The 17,222-nt window shown below is 44.9% G+C and overlaps 1 protein-coding gene across 2 annotated transcripts in view; it reads right to left on the bottom strand.

The window, feature by feature from the left end:
* Positions 1–17,222, bottom strand: part of CDKAL1 (CDK5 regulatory subunit associated protein 1 like 1) — a 2,132,645-nt gene that overhangs the window by 1,318,200 nt on the left and 797,223 nt on the right. For both annotated transcript variants that reach the window (XM_029590755.1, XM_029590756.1), the window contains exon 8: positions 16,852–16,972. In XM_029590755.1, coding sequence (XP_029446615.1) covers positions 16,852–16,972 — 121 coding nt within the window. The remainder of the gene's footprint in view (positions 1–16,851; positions 16,973–17,222) is intronic.

Raw genomic sequence — 17,222 nt, 5'->3', positions numbered from 1 at the left:
ATAATTTGTTAGGTGTACAACAATCAAATCTAAATCTGTTTCAAGAATACAATATAATAAATATCTAACTGCTTACAAAAAAATTCTTATTTAGAGATAAAGTTAAATTTAGAAATATGTAGCTAGTTTTAAGTCATGTTTATATTTAAAAAACTGGCTCTATTATTTTGGGCCTGATATACTAAATATTTTTCCCATAAACACAAAATGGGAATTTAAAACGTTAGTGCACAGGCCGCTTTATGTCAAATGGGGTCATGGCTAAAATGGATAAAAATGTTCTCCACACAAATCAAGATTCAAATACTGTCTAGTGACATCACTGAAATCCAATCAAAATAATTGTCTAATATTCAATTTAATGCCGGTTTAGTTATGCATAACTATTATCTATGTATGGAGTAGGTCAGCTTTCCCACATTTCTCACCTGTTCATGAGATTGAAATTATAGTGCATTTTTACAGATAATATATTTGATGATGTAGGATACAATCTGCAGTTTAACTTTTCCCAAACAGATTTGAAATCAGCTTAAAACCAGTTTAAATGTATAAAGATAAATGACAATTCACTATTTAGTGATAACTGGGCTGAAAATAGTTTGATTTGATTTTCCTTCTCATTTGGTAAAAAACATTGGGGTAGATTTTCAGAGGGTTACGCGCGTAACCCCCGAAAACCTACCCCAAACCCCCCCTGCGCGCACCGAGCCTATCTTGCATAGGCTTCCGGTGTGCTCAAAGCCCTGGGACGCGCGTAAGTCCCGGGGCTTTCCTGGGGGGGGGGGGCGTGTCGCGACCGGCGCGTCATCGGGGAGCATGTTGGGGGGTGTGACGCAGCCGGCGTGTCATCTGGGGGTGTTCCGGGGGCGTGGCTGTGGCCTCCGGACCAGCTCCCGGACCGGAACATGGCGCGCAGCAGCTGGCCCGGCGTAACTTGTTCAACAAAGGTAGCGGGGGTAGGGAGGGGAAGGTGGGGGAGGCCGAAAGAAAGTTCCCTCCGAGGCCGCTCTGATTTCGGAGCGGCCTCGGAGGGAACGGAGGCAGGTTGCGCGGCTCGGCGTGCGCAGGCTGCTGATTTTGGGGAGCTTTGCGCGTGCCAACCCCGGATTTTAATGGCTACGCACGTATCTATTGAAATCCTGTGTACTCTTGTTCGCGCCTGGTGCACGAACAAAAGTATGCGTGTGCGCAAATTTATAAAATCTACCCCATTGTATTAAAAATGATAAATTATATTTTTAAATTTTATCTGAAATAAGCCATTGTTGTGTGTTTTAAGTGCTTTAAAATAAAGGACTTAATGTGTATTAATACTTAATCACTAATGTTCTCTGAGACTGATTATTTTAAATTGATACTAACAGATGACTTCAAGCTACAAAATGTTTCACTACAGGGTGTGTTCACCAGCTGTCGGCATAGACCTCGTGGATACGCCGACGTTGTCTCAACTATGCCACAGTACAAAGGGCTCGCATACCTGTTACCCTTCAAAAGAATGCATTGGTTAAGGATAATTAGTTTCTTCGTGTATGAGCTGAAACGTTTGAAAACTCTATTAGATATAAAAATGTACATTTCATTAAGTATCCTAAAAGGAAATTTGTGTCACCTTATGAAATGGTTAAAAAATATTTTATTGAGATTTGGAAGATATTGCCTCAGAATATGTTCCCATGTATAAAGTATATTATATTCTCAAAAGCATCTTGTCTGCTTTTCAAGATGGTGGCGCAAATATTTTGACTCCTGTTGGTAGAGTAAATATTTCTGCTTTATTAGAAAACTCCCAGGATGACAATGGCTAGGGAAACTCTGATTGTTACTTTTGTCTTAGAAATTGAGAGAGATATGATACAGAAACTTTTCTTTTGTAATAGATTGCCCTCTTTTTTTAGGAAGGAAAGTGAATGTTTTCCCAGACCTTTCTAAATATATACAGTTACAGGGAAAATCTTTGTTGCAATTAAAATCCCAATTTTTAGACTTGAATGCTTATTTTCTTAATTTTCCCTATAAGTGTATTACTGAATATCAAGGAAATAAATTATTTTTTATGAATCTGCACAATTAAAAAGATTTCTTGAGGATAAACATAGCTCTGTTTAACAAGCCAAATTTAAAATATTCTATGTGAAGGAATTAACTGAATTTATAAGAATGTAAACTTGCTAATTTTGTATTATCAGTCTTTCCATTTATGGACTTTTGTTTTCATAAGATATTATTGGTTTCTGATATGTTTTCCTCTTGTTTTTGTTTGCTTTTCATAAAGAAACTTTGCATGTACTACAAGATTTTGTTGTTGTTAAACTAGGTGGATAGGTGTAGGTAGGGGTGTGTGTGTCTGTGTTTAAAACAGCCCAACAAGGCCTCTTTGAGAAAGGATATTAAAAGCAAGTTATTGAGCTTAACAGAATGACATCTTCTAGTAGTTCTATGTGGACAAGAGTTGTTAGGGTTTGCCATTCTGTGTAGCTCAGCAATGGCAGCAGCAGGGAAATTGCATCTCTCTATTTTGCTAAAGCAGATAGAAGTTCCTTTAGAATTGAGAGTTGAAATTCCAGATGGACAGGGAATTTTGGGAAGGGATCTCCAGAGGGTCTTTGGTAGATAAAGAGATAAGGGGAGCGAAGGGACCAAGACTGTCTTTGTTAGATTAGGAAGCAGAGGTACCAATATTCTTGGGGGAGGAGGGGTGGCAACACTAGAAGGTCTTTGATACAACAGGGTTAGAGGAAGGGCCAATACTAGCTCATGGGAGGGTTTCCTTTAGTATTAGGGGAAAGGGCATAAAAGAGGAGGAGGAGGAGACTTCAAATCTATCTGGGTAAAATGGCAACACAAATAAAGATATAATTGCAATGGAGAGGGTACAGAGAAAGGCAACCAAAATTATAAAGGGAATGGAACAGCTCTCCTATGAGGAAAGGCTGAAGAGATTAGGGTTAAGATTATCAGAGTTCTTGAACGAGTAGATGTGAATCGGTTATTTACACTTTCGGATAATAGAAGGACCATGGGGCATTCCATGAAGTTAGCAAGTAGCACATTTAAGACTATTTGGAGAACATTCTTTTTCCCTCAACGCACAATTAAGCTCTGGAATTTGTTGCCAAAAGATGTGGTTAGTGCAGTTAGTGTAGCTGGGTTCAAAAAAGGTTTGGATAAGTTCTTGGAGGGGAAGTCCATTAACTGATATTAATCAAGTTTACTTAGGGAATAGCCACTGCTATTAATTGCATCAGTAGCATGGGATCTTCTTGGTGTTTGGGTACTTGCCAGGTTCTTGTGGCCTGGTTTGGCCTCTGTTGGAAACAGTATGCTGGGCTTGATGGACCCTTGCTCTGACTCAGCATGGCAATTTCTTATGTTCTTATGAGATCTACCTACCACACTCCCAGGAATGTTCAGTTTTTAAGCAGATAAATAAGCTGCCTAGTAAAACAAAGTGGCAATATTTAGCCACTAAGGAAGGGACAAGTTTATCCTCTGGGATCTAGCTGGGTAATTCCTTACCTGATGATTACATGAGGAGTGAGGGACAGGCAAGGAGGAGTATGGTTACCTCTGGTAGGGGTGGGAGAAGGAGAATAGAAGACAGAGGTCTCACACAGCATATGCTCAATGTAGCCACATGATAATGACTATGCTCACATTAGTGCAGCCAGTTTACTGTTCTGCATATCATTAGTCTAGCACAACAGATGGGACAATTTTAATGAAATTCCTAAAGTCTTTAATAGTATGGTTATTTAGCAGAGTTGCTTACCTGTAACAGATATTCTCCAAGGACAGCAGCACATGAGTGACATCATCAGATGGAGCCCAGCACGGAAAACTTATGTCAGAGTTTCTAGAAACATTGACTGGCACACTGAGTGTGCCCAGCATGCCACTATCCATGCGGGGTCCCTCTCCAGTCTCGTAACATAGAATTACAAAAAATAAAATAAACAGGAGAAACCCAACTCAGCGGGGTGGCAGGTGGATTTCATGAGGACTACCATCTTGCTGTCCCAGGAGAATACCTGTTACAGATAGGCAACTCTGCTTTCTCCTAAGACAAGCAAGAAAGTAGTCCTCACACATAGGTGAATCCCTAGCTACAGCATGTTCCCAAACAACAAGACAGACCACACACCTAACCAGGTGCCAACGGGCACAACAGTACTGTTTGCTGTTGGTAACAGAGGGATACAGCTTGAACCCAAACAATGGGCCGTAGTTAGGAAGAGTTGGGCTCTACAGCTGAAAGAGATTCCGGAGGACAGACTGGCCGAAGCAGCTACTGTGTCGGCCATCCCTGTCCAAACAGTAAAGGGTGGCAAAAATGTGGAGAGAACTCAACATCGCAGCCTTGCAGATCTCAGCTATGGGGACCGCTCTCGAGTGGGCCACCAAAGCAGCCATGGCTCTGACAGAGAGAGCCTTGACATGGCCCCCAAGCTGCAGTCCAACTTGCGCATAGCAGAAGAAAATGTAATCCAACAGCCAGTGAGACAGGGTCTGCTTGGTGACCGAAACTCCTAATCTATTCTTGTCAAAAGAGATGACGAGTTGCATAGACTGCCTGTGGGTTGCTGTTCGCTCCATGTAGAAGGCCAAGGCCCTCTTGCAATACAAGCTGGGCAGAGCCCGTTCACCTTGGTGCAAATGAGGCTTGGGAAAAACGCTGGGTAGGATGAATGACTGGTTAAGATGAAAATCCATCACAACCTTAGGCAGGGATTTAGAGTACATGCAAAGAACCACCCTATCATGAAAGAACTTCATGTATGATGGGTCATCACCAAAGCCATAAGCTCACTGACCCTGTGCGCCAAACTGACCACGACCAAAAACATGACCTTCCATGTCAGGTACTTCAGGTCACAGGTGTGCAGTGGCTCATGACAGATCCTTTTGAACCACTGCACACCTGTGACCTGAAGTAGGGGAGGCTTCAACTGAAGCAGACCTTGCATACAACACCCCATGTTGCACAGAGATTGGCGAACCATCCACACTCTGGTGGTAGGCACCAATGGCACTCAGATGACTCAGATGGAGTTGGTCTTCAAGCCAGTATCCGAAAGGTATAGTAGGTAATCAAGTAGTTTCGGGGTGGAACAGGAGAACAGATCTAAGCCAAGACGCTCACACCACATGGAAAACCTATTCCACTTCAGGCTATAAGACTTCCTGATAGGGGGTTTCTGGAAGCCACCAGAACCCAAGATACGTCGTCCGACAGGTCAAAGGGCAGCAGAATTAGCCTCTCAACATCCAGGCCATCAGAGACACCGCCCCAAGGTTCGGATGGTGCAGCCTGCCCTGATCCTGTGCAATGAGGTCAGGGAAATCCCCAGATCGATCAGTTCTAGGACAGAGTTCCAGCAGGAGCGGGAACCAGATCTGCCTGGGCCAACGAGGGGCTATGAGGATCATGGTCCCCCTGTTCTGCCAGAGCTTCAGGAGAGTCTTCATCATCAGAGGAAGCAAAGGATGCGCGTACAGAAGGTCCTTGCCCCAATGGCGGGCAAAGGCATCCAAGGCTGGCTTGCTATCCCCCCCCATACAGGAAGCAGAACTGTTTCACCTTGCTATTGAGGGGAAGGCGAAGAGATCCATGTCCGGGGTTCCCCAGAGGTGGAAGATCCGATCAGCTACTTCCTGATTCAGGGACTGCTCATGGGGCCAGAAGGCTCGACTCAGCCAGTCTGCCACCACATTCTCCATCCCGTAAGATATATGGTTTGCAGCAGTATGCCCTAGGACTGAGCCCATTACCAAATCTAACTGCCTCCTGGCACAGGAGGAAGGACCTCATACCTCCCTGCTTGTTGATATACCACAATCGCCACTTGACTGTTGGTCTAGATCAGGACCACTTTGTTAGACAGGTGATCCCTGAACATGCAATAGATCGCTCGAAGTTCCAAGTAGTTCATCTGGCAACGAACTTCTTGAGAAAACCACAGATCCTACGTGCGAAGCCTCAGCCCAAGGAGGATGCATCCATGGTAAGCACAACTTGGATAGGGAGTGATTGAAACAGAACCCCTTATTCCAAATTGGACATGCTTTCCCAGCAAGACAAGGAGGTCTGGAGAGCCGGAGTAACACGGATGTGTATGTAGAGGACCTGGGTGGCCTGCTGCCATTGGGACCACAATGTCCATTGAGCTCTGCACATATGTAAGCATGCCAGGGGAGTAACATGGACAGATGCAGCCAGGAGTCAGAGCATGTGGCCAGCTGAGACCAGCCGGGGAGAACCACTCACAAAGGGATTTCAGTGCAAGCGCCCTATTGCGAGCAAGATAGGCTCTGGCCTGAGCCATGTCCAGCCAGGCGCCGATAAAGCTCAAATGAGGTGACAGAGTAAGATGGGTCTTCTGATAGTTGATGACAAACCCCAGGGACTCCAACACCTGAATGGTCAAGTGCAGGAATTGAAGTGCTTCATCCAGAGCGGCACTCATGACTAGCCAATCATCCAAGTAGGGGAACACCTGCAGTCCCCAACAGCAGAGGTGTGCACCCACTACTGCCAGACACTTGGTGAAAAAAGTGGGGCTGAGGCGAGGCCGAATGGCAACACCCTGTACTGGAAATGCCTCTCACCCACGATGAACCAAAGATACTTCCTGTGATCAGGGAAGATCTTGATGTCGGCGTATGCATCTTTCAGAACGAGGGAGTAAAGCCAGTCCCCTTCTTTGCAGGAGAGGAATCAGGGTGCCCAGAGAGACCATTTTGAACTTTTCTCTTCTTAGAAACTTGTTTAAGGCTTTCAGATCCAAAATAGGACGGAATACCCCGTTCTCTTTGGAATCTGGAAATAGTGAGAGTAGAACCCCCACCCTTGCTGTCGCAGCAGAACGGGTTTGACTGCTCAGGCCATTACGAGGGCGAAGAGCTCCATCAAGAGTATTTCCTGATGTGGGACAGACCCCCAAGAGGGGCACATGGGAAAGTCCAAGGGGACACCCAGGAAGTTCAAAGATACCCTCAACAAACTATGGACGGGGGGTCACGTGAGGCGATGTGCTAGGGTAGACGTACTCTCCCTTAGCTCCGGGTGCCGCGCTCCTGCATCCACCGGCATCAGCTATCTTTTACTGCCTAATTGCGCACTGGATTGCTGCCCATATTCAGCTCATGTCGATTGTTCATTTTATGAACAAAACACCGCCGCCGATGGCTTCCCGTGGAGGAAAAAAAGATAAGGAGAAACTGAAACCTGCAGATTCCAAGATGGCGGCCGGCTCCGGAGATTCTGGGCCTACCACGAGTTTGCCGTTGACGGTAGACGTGCTGCAGCAAACGCTGGATGCCACTTTGGACACAAAACTGGCCGGGATAGCTCATCAGCTCACAGAGGTAAAATCGGCGTTGTTAGAACTGAGCCCGCGAATTGACCACCTGGAGGGGAGGGTGGCGGAGGTGGAAGACAAGGCGACCGCGATAGAGACCTCTGTTACTTCTCACTCTGCTGCACTCAAAACGTGCCAAGACAAATTGGACGAGTTAGAAAATCGGCTCAGACGTGATAATTTACGTTTCTTAGGCCTACCGGAGGCACTGGATGAACAAGGTTTGGGATCTTTTTTGGAGTCTTGGCTACCGGAGGCAATAGGGCTGGCGGGTATTAAAGGGGAACTCAAAATCGAGAGGGCTCACAGACTTGGTATCCGACGACCCTCTGAGTCGCGCCCTAGAATCGCAATAGCGAAAATTCTAAATTCTGCAGTAAAACAAAAGATATGGCTTGCCTATTGTAAGTGTCCTGAGGTTCTGTATCAAGGCCATAAGATTCGGATAACGCAAGACTATTCTGTCCTTGTGTCGCAACAGCGGAAAAAGTTCTCTCCGGTCTGCTCTGCACTGTTTGATAAAAAAATAAAATTTGCCCTGCAATACCCTGCGGTGCTTAAGATATGGAAAGACGGCAAACAACACAGTTTCTCCGATCCGGAATCGGCGCAAAGATTTTTACAAGCTCCATGAATCTGGGACTCACCAGCCCAGGACATCAACTCAGAGGAATATTAGGTGACCGCCCTCGCGAGCAAATCTTTGAATCTCAACGTTTGTATTCCTGGAGACCTTACCTACGTTTGTATAGCTGCTTGTACTGATTATATGTTCTCATCTGTAGTCCCGGCATACCTTGAACTTTTTGCACCGGCATTACTCCTGTGAGGATATCAGCCCGTTTATGTTGGCCTACTTTAATTTCTGTCGGGCTCAAATTTCTAAACAGGTTGCTGGCTCCGGTTAAATCAGGACTATTCTTTCTTACTTGCAATCATCTGGGGAAGATACAGCTAGCCTAACCGCACTGGGCTTTAGCTTGGGAACGGTCGATTGCAGGGCCTACGGACTGCCCTTCCATCTCTCATGAGCGTGGTGCAGACATTTTGTGATGGTCGGCATGACACCTGTGTTATGAATGGGCGCCATGCCTGGCTGGAGGCAATCTGGGAGTTGTTATGTGGATGGCGCCAGACTTTTCTTCATGAGCAGGGTCGGGGCACCCGAACGCTTCTTAAACGTGCCCTCAAATCCGTACCCCTGTAGAACCATAGGGGTGCAGGTTCTTTGTTAAGCATTTCAAGGGAATGGGGAATTTGGGGAGTTGGTGGGGGGGGAGGGAGGGGGTAGGGGGGGAAGTTCAGGTAAAGGGGGGGAGGGTAAAGAAGGGAGTTTTTTGGCTAACATTACTATTGTGGAATGGGGTGTTGCGTGTGAGATTGTGTGATCGAATGTTGGTGTGTGTGATCCTTATTATACAGGACGCAGAGCAAGAACTGGATTGGGGAATGAGTTGCTGTGTCAACCATGTGTGGGAGGGAGTAGCTGGGACCTCCTTCCTTGGAGTTGCATTTCAGTGTGTTCTGACCTTTCTCTTTTCAGGGTGTATTAGATGACGAAACTTATTTCTTGGAATGTGCATGGACTAGGTTCCCCCATTAAACGGAAAAAAGTCCTCACTCACTTACACCGTTTAAAGGGAGATATAGTGTGTCTCCAAGAAACCCACTTGAATGCCCAAGAGAGTGCCAAGTTGCAAAGGGACTGGGTAGAGACATGCATATTTGCGGCAGCACAGCAAAGAAAAGCAGGAGTTGCGATTCTTATTCGCAAATCTACGGATTTCGTGTTGGAAAACTCAGTGACAGATCCGGAGGGCAGATATGTGCTAGTAATGGGTCGCTGGCAAGGGACGTTGGTTACCATCTGTAATGTGTATGTTCCCACCACGAATCCGCACGGTTACTTAAAAGATTTTGCCAGAATAGTTTTGTCTCATCAGACTGGGTTATTGGTGTTAGCTGGGGACCTTCACTGTGTGGCGGATGAGTTGCTAGATAAATCAACATCAAGGGGCTCTCATGCAGGAACTCCGAGGTCGGGGATTGCTCACCTTAGTAATCAGTTGAGGCTTACTGACATCTGGCGGACTTTACACCCAACAGAAAAGGACTTCACCTTTTATTCCCACCCACACGGGTCTTTTTCTAGAATTGATTATATACTTTTAGCTGAGGAAGTTTTTCCCCAGGTCCTTACGGCCACCATTGAAACACCAGTTATTTCTGACCACTCCCCTGTTTCTGTTTCTTTGAGGTTCGGGCCTAATAGGGTGGGGGCAAACATATGGAAGTTTCCTCGGGCTCTTCGGACGGATAAAGATTTTCAACAGTTCTTACGTGAAAAATGGCGTGAGTATGCTACACATAATGCCCAGCATACTGGTGATCCCCAATTATATTGGGAAGCGGGAAAAGCGGTCCTTAGAGGAGAAATTATCAGCTATGTTTGCACACGGCGAAAGCGCATTAACAAGGAAATTTTACAGCTAGATTCCATGCTACGACCGGCCCGTAGTGTTATGGTGCAATTTCCCACGGAAAATAATAAAAAACATTACTTTAACATTCTAAGACGGCTCAATACTGTACTTCATACATGGGCAAGCTATGCTTTACAAGTTGCCCAGCACAATTATTTTCGATTTGGTAATAAAGTTGGGAGACCACTTGCGAATTTGGTTAGGGCAGCTAGACCGCGAACCATGATTCATGGTATGCGTACGGCTCAAGGACATCAAGTCACTGACATTGCGGATATTTGCTAAATTTTCCGCAGTTTCTATAGTTCCCTGTATAAAGCAGATCCTACTCCACCCCCAGATCGTGAACAGGAATTCTTTGCTGACCTTACCCTGCCAAATATTACTCCTTCTCAAAGAGAATACATGAACAGACCTATTCAGACCTATGAGGTGTTACAGACCATCAACACTATGCCTTTTGGGAAGGCGCCTGGACCTGACGGGTTTTCCTATGATTTCTATAAGCTGCTTAAGGAACACATTGTTACCCCGCTAACGGATTTCTATACCAATGGCTTGGCAAGAGATTCCTTTCCCATATCGTTTAATACAGCCCACATAATAGTCCTACCTAAACCGGGTAAGGACCGAGAGAAACCCGAATCATATCGTCCGATTTCCCTTCTGAACAGCGATCTCAAAATATTAGCCAAGGTACTGGCAAATAGGCTACATCTGCTTTTACCCCAATTGATCTCAGATCAGCAGGTAGGCTTTGTCAAAGGACGCACGGTCACTGGTCATATTCTAAAATTAATTTCGGCGATAAAATTTTGTCAACAACAGGGAATATCTGCTATGGCTATAGGGTTTGACTCTGAAAAGGCCTTTGACCGGGTGTCCTGGTCATATATGTTTTCAGTGTTGCGCAAATATGGGTTTGATGGGCTGTTCTTGCAATACCTAAAGTTATTATATGGTGATCCCATATCACACATTATAGTGAACAACGTTTGTTCCGGGGGGGTATCTATACAGAGAGGAGTTCGTCAGGGATGTCCACTGTCCCCACTTCTATATATTCTCACTATTGATCCATTGTTACGGAAGATAATGACAAATGAGGAGATCCGGGGTTTTCAGAGGGCGACTCATTCCTTTAAGATGGCGGCTTTTGCCGATGATGTTCTAGTGTTCCTAACTGAACCTGAGAAATCTTTGGGACCTTTGTTGTCGCTTCAGGAATGGTTTGGATCTTTTGCGGGACTCAAGATCAACAGAGACAAATCTGAGGCTTTGGCTGTAACCCCGGAGGTTCAATCTAGCTGGCGGGGAGTCTTTCCATTGAGATGGGCTGCCAATGACCTTAAATACCTGGGGGTTAAGATTCCAGCATCTCTTGACACTCTCTACCAGCTAAATATAGCCCCGAAAGTAAAATACACTCAAGAGACTTTATTACGGTGGCGGAATCTACCATTATCGCTTAAAGGGCGAATTCACCTATTTCAAATGATAATCTTACCCAAATGGCTATATATTTTGCAAATATTACCTATTTCCCTGTTGTCGAAGGATATTTGTAGTGTGGACAAGGCCCTCAGATTGTTTCTGTGGGGGGGCAAGAAACCCCGGATCTCGCTTCGCACTTTGCAAACTCCTCTCTCAAAAGGGGGGTTGGGTTGTCCAAATTTGAGCCAATATAATGTAGCATGTAACTTACGTTTCCTTAAAGACTGGCTATATGACACCTCTTATTTTACACCTACTCAGCTCCTCACGGCCTGGTATCAAGTGCCCTCATTGAATTGCTTGTTGCATATGCCTGCATGCCAACTGCCTTTACCCCTACGAGATCATATCCTTGTGGTAACATGTAGGAAGACGTGGACACGATTGTGTCACCGCTTGAGACAACCTTTAGGGGTGACCCCAATGCTAACATTGATTTTTAACCCTATGTTTTCCCCGGGAATGGGAGTTTCCCCCTTTATGCGTTGGAACAATAAGGGGCTTCGATATCTATATCAATTAATTCATCCATTAACTGGTCAATTATACAGTTTTCAAGATTTGCAAAATCAGTTTGGGTTACCTCATGCAGACTTCTATTCCTTTCTGCAAATTAGACATTTTATGCAGACTCATTCTAATCACTGGCATACACTTAGTAGTACCAGTGCTTTAAGGGACCTATTTTCCAGCACCTCCACGAAGGGCCCAAAAATCTCCCTTTTTTTATAAGGAACTGGAAATTTGCTGTTCTGTGCCAATACCTTTACAGAAGCTTTATGGCAAGTGGACACAGTGGTCGGCCTTTACATTATCTTATGAGACATTTATAAGTGTGTTCCCTAATATACAGTCTATTACAATTAATGAGGACCTTCGTGAAACACAATATAAATTTTTATGGCAAGGGTTCATTTCTCCAGCGCTCACATACACGCTTAAACTCAGTGATTCGCCGACGTGTATGAAGTGTGGGGAGGCTCCGGGCTCGTATTACCATGTATTTTGGGAATGTAAACATATACAGGAATTTTGGCAGGATATACAACGGTTTTGTATGCTTATTTGGAAATGTCATATCATCTTAGATCCTATTCAGTGGTTGTTTGGGGTTATACCTTCTGACAACGTTAGCATGAATGCACTGTTGAATTTGTTTATAGCTAAAGCGGCTGTGGTTGGGAAAAAGGCAATTTTGATCCACTGGATGGTTGACAATGTGCCATCTTATGAAGAATGGTTTAAATATATGCTTCGCCTGTGCACGCATGAGATGTATGGACTTACACAGCAGAAAACATCAGTAGCGAAAAGAGGTGCTGAGGTATGGGATCCTTTTCTGGAATACTTAAAACCTAGTCCTACACCAATATAATGTAGCAGTTAATTAATTACTTAGTTAGTTACCTAGAGTGCTGTACCCTGGCGAACCCCTGTTTCATACCTGGTTTCCAACCTAAATTCCCTTGATGATCACCTGTATCAGATCACATGATTTCTTGTATTAGATCACACGTACTCCTATGTTTTATGTGTCTACTCTGGACCATCTGTTATTACCTTCTGTTGTATGTTACGACTTTAATGTCATATGTTATTTTCCTTATTTCAGGCTAGCTCACATTGCTCCTGTACCACGTACAGGTTTAGTTACTGTATGGGGGTGGGGAGGGGGGGGGGGAGGAAGAGGTGAAGGAAAAGGAGGTGAAGAAAACTGGGGTTTACTCTTGGCGTTTATTATTGTAATTTTTGCACTTATCTTTCACTGGTATCCGGATGTGTATTGTATACTATGATGTTTTGTACTTTCTTGGTGGATAATTACCCGTTGTTTTGGGCTGTATTGCTTGTGATATTGCAAACTCCAATAAAAATTAATAACAAAAAAAAAAAACAAAAAACTATGGACAGGACCCACCGGTCCAAGGTGACACTAGGCCAGTGGACCATGAAGAACCATAGACAGCCTCTGACCAGAGGGGCCGGCCGATTAGCTTATGCTCCCTCACAGCCAGTTAAAACCCTGTAGCATGGCTCACCCCACATGCTGAGAACGGGTGCAGGGCAAGAGGGTAATACTTCCTCTGGTAATAAATGGACCCCCTCAGGCCCTGCCGCAAGGACTTCCTGGCAGAGGTTGGAGGGTCCTATGTACTGGCAGAGAGAGATACTGAAGGGTCTCATGGTGATCCTTCAACTGAACCACAGCACCCCTCACCTTATCACCAAAGAGGTTCTCGCCTGTACACAGCAGGTCTTCAAGCTTCTCCTGGACTTTCGACCAGAGATAAGAGGCTCGGAGCCCAGCTATCCTGCAGGCACCAATGCCCAAAGCTGCCACCCTAGCTGCTATTTCAAACACATTTTAGGTGGAGCACACCTTGTGTTTGCCACATTCCAGGCCTTGCTGGACAACTGCCAACAAAGCATCCTACTGCTGTTGGGGCAGATGCTCAGATAATTCCTGGACCTGTTTCCAGAGTTTTCTATAGTATTGCGTCATGTGCAGCTGGTAGGAAGCAATATGGGTGATCAACATGGCATCCTGAAACACCTTCCTACCCAGCGCATCCAGTGCCCTGTGCTCCCAACCCAGAGGGGTTGAGGCATGGGTGCGGAAATCCTTGGCCTTTTTGAGGGCAGACTCCACTATGACCAATTGATGAGGGAGTTGACACCTCTCAAATCCCCATGCTGCACTACATATACAGCATCAGCTTTCTGATTCACTGGAGGTATGGAGAAGGGATGTTCCCAAATACTAAGGAGTAACTCCTTGAAGATCTCATGGACAGGAACAGATACCACCTCCTTCGGGGCATCAACAAACTGGAGAGCCTCCAGCATCTTATGCCTGGCAACCTCTTCCTTCAGAAGCTGGAACAGAATGGTTTCTGCTATGGCCCAGACAAACTCCACAAAGGTCAGGTCCTCAGGCGGAGACAGACAACGCTCCTCCGAAGACGGATCCGAGGGAAGATCCCCTGAGTGATCAGTCGAAGACTCGTAGGTATCATCCCCCGCCACAGGTCATATGGGGGTGTCTTCCTCACTAGGATCACCCAGAGACACCAGTGGAGGGCCCCTGCCCAAGCTCCTCGGCTTAGGCACTAAGGGCATCAAGGCCCTCGAAGGACCCAGAACCAGATCAGGTAGAACGAGCCACAGGAACCAAAGGCCTCGACAATGCTGCGGGCTGCGACGGGCATTCCTCCTTGGAGGACCCCACAATGGGGATCTCACCGGATAGAGGAAATGGTGGCCGATGGGGTATTGATGGACCCCTGAGCAACAGCAGTGGCTGTGAAGGGAGAACGCCAAGAAGGAAATCAAGGCACTCCAACACTGGTGCCAACATCGAGGGTGCAGGCTCTGGCAACAGAGAAAGGTGGGGCTGGCGATTCGATGCCTTGCATGGGGAGGCATCACCAGATCTCCCTTGGAGCCCCGAGGGGGATCGGTGCCTGGCACCGCTATTGATGGGGAACACCTGGGACTGCCGGGTTTGATGGAGGGTGGTGCCTCCTCTCCGCGGACTCACTTTGTGGGCATCACAGCAGGCACCAGTGCCGATCCAAGCCTGGTACCGTGCATAGACGGAGACTGGTGGTGATGTTTCCTGGACTTCTCATGGTGCTCAGCCCAATCTTTCCCTGGCGCCGAGGAGGATCCCGATGTCCTGGAGCTTGAAAACACAGATGACGGCCAATCCCCGGCACCTCTCTCCATCAGGGCCCCGGTGGAGTGGTGGACAGTTAAGGCTTGATGTCCATCAGTTCCCCTTGGCCTCCTGGCATTGATGCCCCCGATGCCTGAGTCAAGGGTTCAGACTTGTTCAAACCGAAAAACTTCTCCATTTTATCCAAGCAGGTGCACCGGCCTTTGGGGGTCATTTGATCACAAAAATGACACCCCCAAACATTGTGCGATGCCCCCAAGCAGAGGATACACACATCGTGCAGATCTGTGATGGACATAGTCTAAGGGCACTGGTGGTAATGAAGAAAACCCGATGACGCCATAACCAAAATGCCCGGCGAGCAATCAATGACCGGTGGGTACAGAGGGAAACACCAATGGAATCGACCGCACAGAAGGAGAAAAACTTACTGCATCGCCTAACTAACTAAGCCGGGTGGGGGAATGGAGAGGGACTCGGCACAGGAAATGTTGACAAATCACCCGGGAGCATTAGCTTCTCAACTGTGAGATGACAGCTCTGCAGAAAAAAAAGAGACTGAAGAGGGACCCCGCATGGATAGTGCCATGCTGGGCATGCTCAGTGTGTCAATCAAAGTTTCTAGAAACTTTGATCATTGCTTTCCGTGCCAGGCTCCATCTGATGATGTCACCCATGTGTAAGGACTACCATCCTGCTTGTCCTATGAAAAAAGCAGGTTTCTAAAGAAGATTAAATTCTATTACCTTATGTTTTACTATGTTTTATTATTTTATTTGTTGAAAGATACTGTATACCTGCTTACTAATGTGTATGGTTAGTCTTGTTTCATTGTATAATTCTGTTTATAAGTTTTAATTGCTTTGTATATTATTTATGTAATTATATTGTAAACCACCCTGATGGTTCTGTTAATGGCATGTCAATTAAAATAAATAATGCAGATTAGTACAATAAAAAATGCAGATTAGTTCATAGGCTCCTATGTTGGCTAACTATGCTATGTTACTAATGAGCACTTCTGTCTTTGTGAAAATCAGATAATACTATTCAGGCTGTGGTAAATTCGTATCATAGTACTAGAAGTGTAATATATCATGCCAGTGATGCCAGCAGCAAGAACGGTTATCAGAAGTGTATATAAGGATACACACATGCATAATACATCCTGAAGAAATTTCATTTTATTCTTTGGATAGCAGTTTTGTATTGCTATTCACGCACTTGTAGTGCTAAGTAAATACAAAAATGTTGATGAAAGGAAGAAACTGTGCACACTACATGTCTATATTTTCATATCTATTTGAAAAACAAAAACTATCATGAACAATTCTTTATTATTTTAAATCTAGATAAAGATATGGTTTTAGATAGAGCATATGACTATTGTATACCGAAACATGCTCAGTATAGGTATACACATGTTTAATGGATTACAGTAATATCCTATTAAACAGTTTTACCTGGGGGTAGAGTTTGCATATAAATCCTACAAAACATTGGTAACACAACATGATAGTAAAAAAAAGAAAAAAAGGAGTCTTCAGTACAAGAAAAATAAAATGAATTGATAACCTAACAAAGAAATGGGAATAAACACATACATATAAGATATATAGATACAGACATAGAAATACATAGAAATAAAATACTTTAAAGGACTATTCAAAATATCTTTGGTTTTCCTTTTAATTCCAAGCATGCCCCTTTTTCCCACTTCTCCCCCCACCCAAGTATGTTCAACTACAGCACCACACTGTGCCTGAAAAAAATGAAATTGAATTCTCAGGCAGCACTGAATATTTTATGAGCAAATTTGAAAGAAGCTTACCCTGTATTGATGGAAATGATTTCTATCAGTGGGTTCTTCCTAATCTTTGGCAAATCCAATCGAGCTCCCCCCAACCGCTTTCCATTATCCTTTTTCTGACCCAGCAGTCTTACTGAGTGACCTTCAAATGAAGCATGCAAATACATATAAACATGAGTCATAGCATTATGCTTAAATGTACTATTCTTGCAAATATTTTAATATTGGTATTTAAATATTTATTTATATGTACGCCATGCCTTTACTTTAAATAAGATAGATTAATGGGCATTGGCAAGAAAAACATTAACTGAAAAAAGGGATGCATAAATCTCTAATTGGCCCTACTGGCTTGCAGAGTCTGTGTTCTCAGCTCCCCCCACGTATTACCT

Source organism: Rhinatrema bivittatum, chromosome 2 (genome assembly GCF_901001135.1).
Source record: "Rhinatrema bivittatum chromosome 2, aRhiBiv1.1, whole genome shotgun sequence".
NCBI lineage: Eukaryota > Metazoa > Chordata > Amphibia > Gymnophiona > Rhinatrematidae > Rhinatrema > Rhinatrema bivittatum.
This window is presented reverse-complemented; position numbering and strand designations above follow the sequence as displayed.